Source organism: Lingula anatina, chromosome 6 (assembly GCF_051362555.1).
Source record: "Lingula anatina isolate TDL-2025a chromosome 6, LinAna3.0, whole genome shotgun sequence".
NCBI lineage: Eukaryota > Metazoa > Brachiopoda > Lingulata > Lingulida > Lingulidae > Lingula > Lingula anatina.
The window spans coordinates 14,002,973-14,006,249 of record NC_141772.1 but is presented as its reverse complement, the minus strand read 5'-3'; the positions used below and the strand labels follow the sequence as shown (position 1 = coordinate 14,006,249).

The 3,277-nt window shown below is 35.8% G+C and overlaps 1 protein-coding gene across 1 annotated transcript; it reads left to right on the top strand.

Moving 5' to 3' along the window:
* Positions 1–292: 292 nt before the first annotated feature.
* LOC106151902 (angiopoietin-4-like) lies at positions 293–2,805 on the top strand. Its single transcript, XM_087015213.1, has 4 exons — positions 293–547; positions 928–952; positions 1,828–1,948; positions 2,289–2,805. The coding sequence occupies exons 1-4, from the start codon at positions 404–406 to the stop codon at positions 2,803–2,805; spliced, it is 807 nt and encodes a 268-aa protein (XP_086871339.1). The 5' UTR covers positions 293–403.
* Positions 2,806–3,277: the final 472 nt, after the last annotated feature.

The window sequence follows — 3,277 nt, the reverse complement described above, 5'->3', positions numbered from 1 at the left end:
ATCGTCAACCATACATTCACCATCCTCGAGTCATCCTTTTACAGCCATTTACCATCCATGTAATACTTTACGTAATTAAAAAATGACAAATGTGCAACTCACATAAAATTATCAATCATTATAAATTTTAACTCTTTCTAATACATAATTAATAAAGTGAGACTTGTATATTTTAAGATATTTTTCGACGTCTTGTCATTTTTCGGGTGTGCCTCGTCATGGCAGTATCGCGTGTGAGGCCCCTGATTTGTTTAGTAATTTGTATTATGGTTATTGCTTTACGTGATTCAGAGGCAAGAAAAGGTGCCACCGTCGTTGATTATTTCCACAAAATACCTGGAAAATATTTACCAAATAAGGCTTTCAAAACCAAAGAACAACGAAATGGAATAAGTAAAATACAATGTGCTATGGAATGCCAGAAAAACACACACTGTATGTCAACATAAGATCTGACAACGCCGTGTGTGAACTGAATTCTGCGGCAGATTTCACCCCAGCCAAGTTGAACCTTCTTGATGATGAAGCAAGCCACCACTACATGAAGGTAATTATATACTAGTGTGTGGTTTTTGTCTAGGCCTCAATTAAAAAATCGTTAGTTAGATATCATGAGTGGGCCAACCGTTACATGACAGATATTACTTTGGATTAGAGGGCCATTGATCTATGAATACGATCTAATCATAGTCTACGGCATGATATCACTCTCTCGATAGACTTAGGCCTAGACTACATTTGCCATGGGTGCCGTGCGATGAAATCGTGTAGGATTTTCTATACAATTTTTTTTGACAGCGTAAAGGACTACGAGCTACGCCGAATATGTCTACATTGCATAAGGTCGCCGTGCCGTTTCTCCCACATGACCTTCAGAAAGAAACCGCAAATAGTGCCTGTCTTCATAACGTTCATATTTTATTTTAGGTTCCACGTGACTGCGCTGATTACAGTAAGTTTTGTTTATAATTGATTTATAAAAACGTGTAAGGCTTCATTCACATGCAATGTCTATTTTCTAAATTCTATTTTCTATTCGCGGTAAGTCTTATGATCACGGTCTGTGCCCTGAATATCCCGCGGCGTTATTACTGGCAGCGCGAGCCAGTTACTATAAGTTACTATAAGTAACTGCATGGCTCGCGCTGCCTAAGTCTCACACCATTGCTTATCCATTTAATATTATCATTTTGGAAAGATGGGTCTTAGTAGTCGTTTACATATTCTTGTGATTTTCACATTTTTCATTTTAGCAAGGGAAATATATTTTGATGTGCTTGCTAAAGATACAGACAATTAAGTTATTTACCTTATATTTCGATCTAACTGATGCTTTATTTACCATTATTTTGATACTATATTTTTACAACCTAAAACCAAAAAACCCATCATCAAAGTTCTAACATTTCCGTATATATTATGTCAGCTGTCAAAATGCTCTTTCGATGGAAATTAAACAAGAAAATGTATCCTAACCAAGCGACTTGCATGCACCTTTTGACAACCGTCGGTGTTGCTCTGTTTTGAGATGCTGGTAACAATAATTTGCCATGACAAGACAATAACTCATGTCGTGCTTTCATTCACAAACAATCATACTAATTTATGAGTATGTTCTCTAAGACCATTTGTTAAATGTTAATTATAGAAAAGTTGAAAAAGATGTTTACAGTGTATTGCTAATCGTCTCTTTTGATTTATTCCCTCCCATGAAATTGATCCTTGTTTATCAGACCAGACTTAGGGTAATTAATTGATAACACTTTTTGCACATTTGTGACAAACAAAATTATCTCAAATATCAAAATTCCCTGAATATCTTTTCAGTTGGAATAGATGGCGTACATAACATTTATATCAGTTCCATGAACAGACAACTTCGTGTTTCCTGTGAGGAGGGGTGGACGGTTCTAATGCGCAGAACAGGGCCCGAGTTAAACTTTAACAGGTATTAAACAAACAAACAACAACTTGCTCAACAGTAAGTCGGAATAACCAAAGCCTTTAACCTGGTTTTATTAGCAGTAGACGATCAAAGTGAAGCAACGGTCGTTTTAATTTTATGTCCTTTCTTCTTTGTCTTTTAATGTGAAATAGTCTCAGCTTATAACTACATAAAACAAAGACAAAGTGTAAAGATCCTGGATGAATTTTGAGAGAGGGGTAATATTTTAAATAATACAATTACTGACTGAAATGTCTTTGACGAAGGTCTTGGATAAAGAGAAATATGTAAAATCCTATTCAAAGTATGGAATTAATGATTGTCTTCTTTATTTTTAACTTAGGTCTTGGGTAGAATACCGTAATGGGTTCGGCGAGGTTGCTGGCGACCACTGGCTGGGATTGGAGGCATTTCATCATCTCACCAACCAGGGAAACTACTCCTTAAAGACAGAGGTCAGAGACGCGCTGACTGACTCTTATTTCTGGGATATCCATGCAAACTTCCTCATTGGAACCGAAGACGAGAAATACACTTTAAAGCTGAAACTAAATGGTGTTGGAAACTTATCTACAAACAGCACAGTTGACCCCTGGGAAAAGAACGTCAACGTGCAATTCTCAACACATGACCAGAAAAATGACAACAAATTGACAGGCAACTGTGCTGCTGTAAATGGGGGCGGTTGGTGGTTTCACAAGTGCGGCGACATTTCATTCACTTCAATCCTGGCAACAGAATGTGTTCCGACCTGTTGGAAAGCGGCTAGACATGCGGGGATTCCGTTTGGAGTTCGCGGGTCTGCCGAGAAATTGTTGCGCTGGGCTGTGATGAAGATAAAGAGATCTGAGGACCTGTAGTTTATTGACAAAAAATGTACTTTTATGAAAGAGCCCCTTCATATAGACCACTTGCATACTACAGCATAGATTGTCAATAATCCTTAGTCATTTTCTATTCAGAAATATGTATGATCACTACTTGTCTGTATTACCCATGATAATAATTTCACTGATGACTTTATAATTTAATTAAATCTTAAAGCATGTCACATTCAATAAAATTAACCTTCATTACATATATTCCTTTAAAACAATTTTAATAATTTATGTTAAAGTTGTCTTTACAATTTTGAAATAATAGGAAGTCTTAAAATAAATTGTGCTTTTGAACCAAAAATTGTGGCATTCAACAGAAATGTAGAATATATTGATACATGTGCATAAGCAAACTGTGATCATACAATAATAATAATAATAATAATAATAATAATAATAATAATGATAAATGAATACATTGCACTAACTTTCCTTCACTCAAACAAATGGGAAT

What these genes read in the sequence shown, in the direction of transcription:
- LOC106151902 (XM_087015213.1), top strand. Translation starts at nt 404, where the DNA reads ATGTGCTATGGAATGCCAGAAAAACACACACTGTATGTCAACATAAGA. An exon ending in CAAGCCACCACTACATGAAG is followed by an intron (nt 548 to 927) that starts GTAATTATATAC and finishes ATTTTATTTTAG; the next exon opens with GTTCCACGTGACTGCGCTGA. An exon ending in ACGTGACTGCGCTGATTACA is followed by an intron (nt 953 to 1,827) that starts GTAAGTTTTGTT and finishes ATATCTTTTCAG; the next exon opens with TTGGAATAGATGGCGTACAT.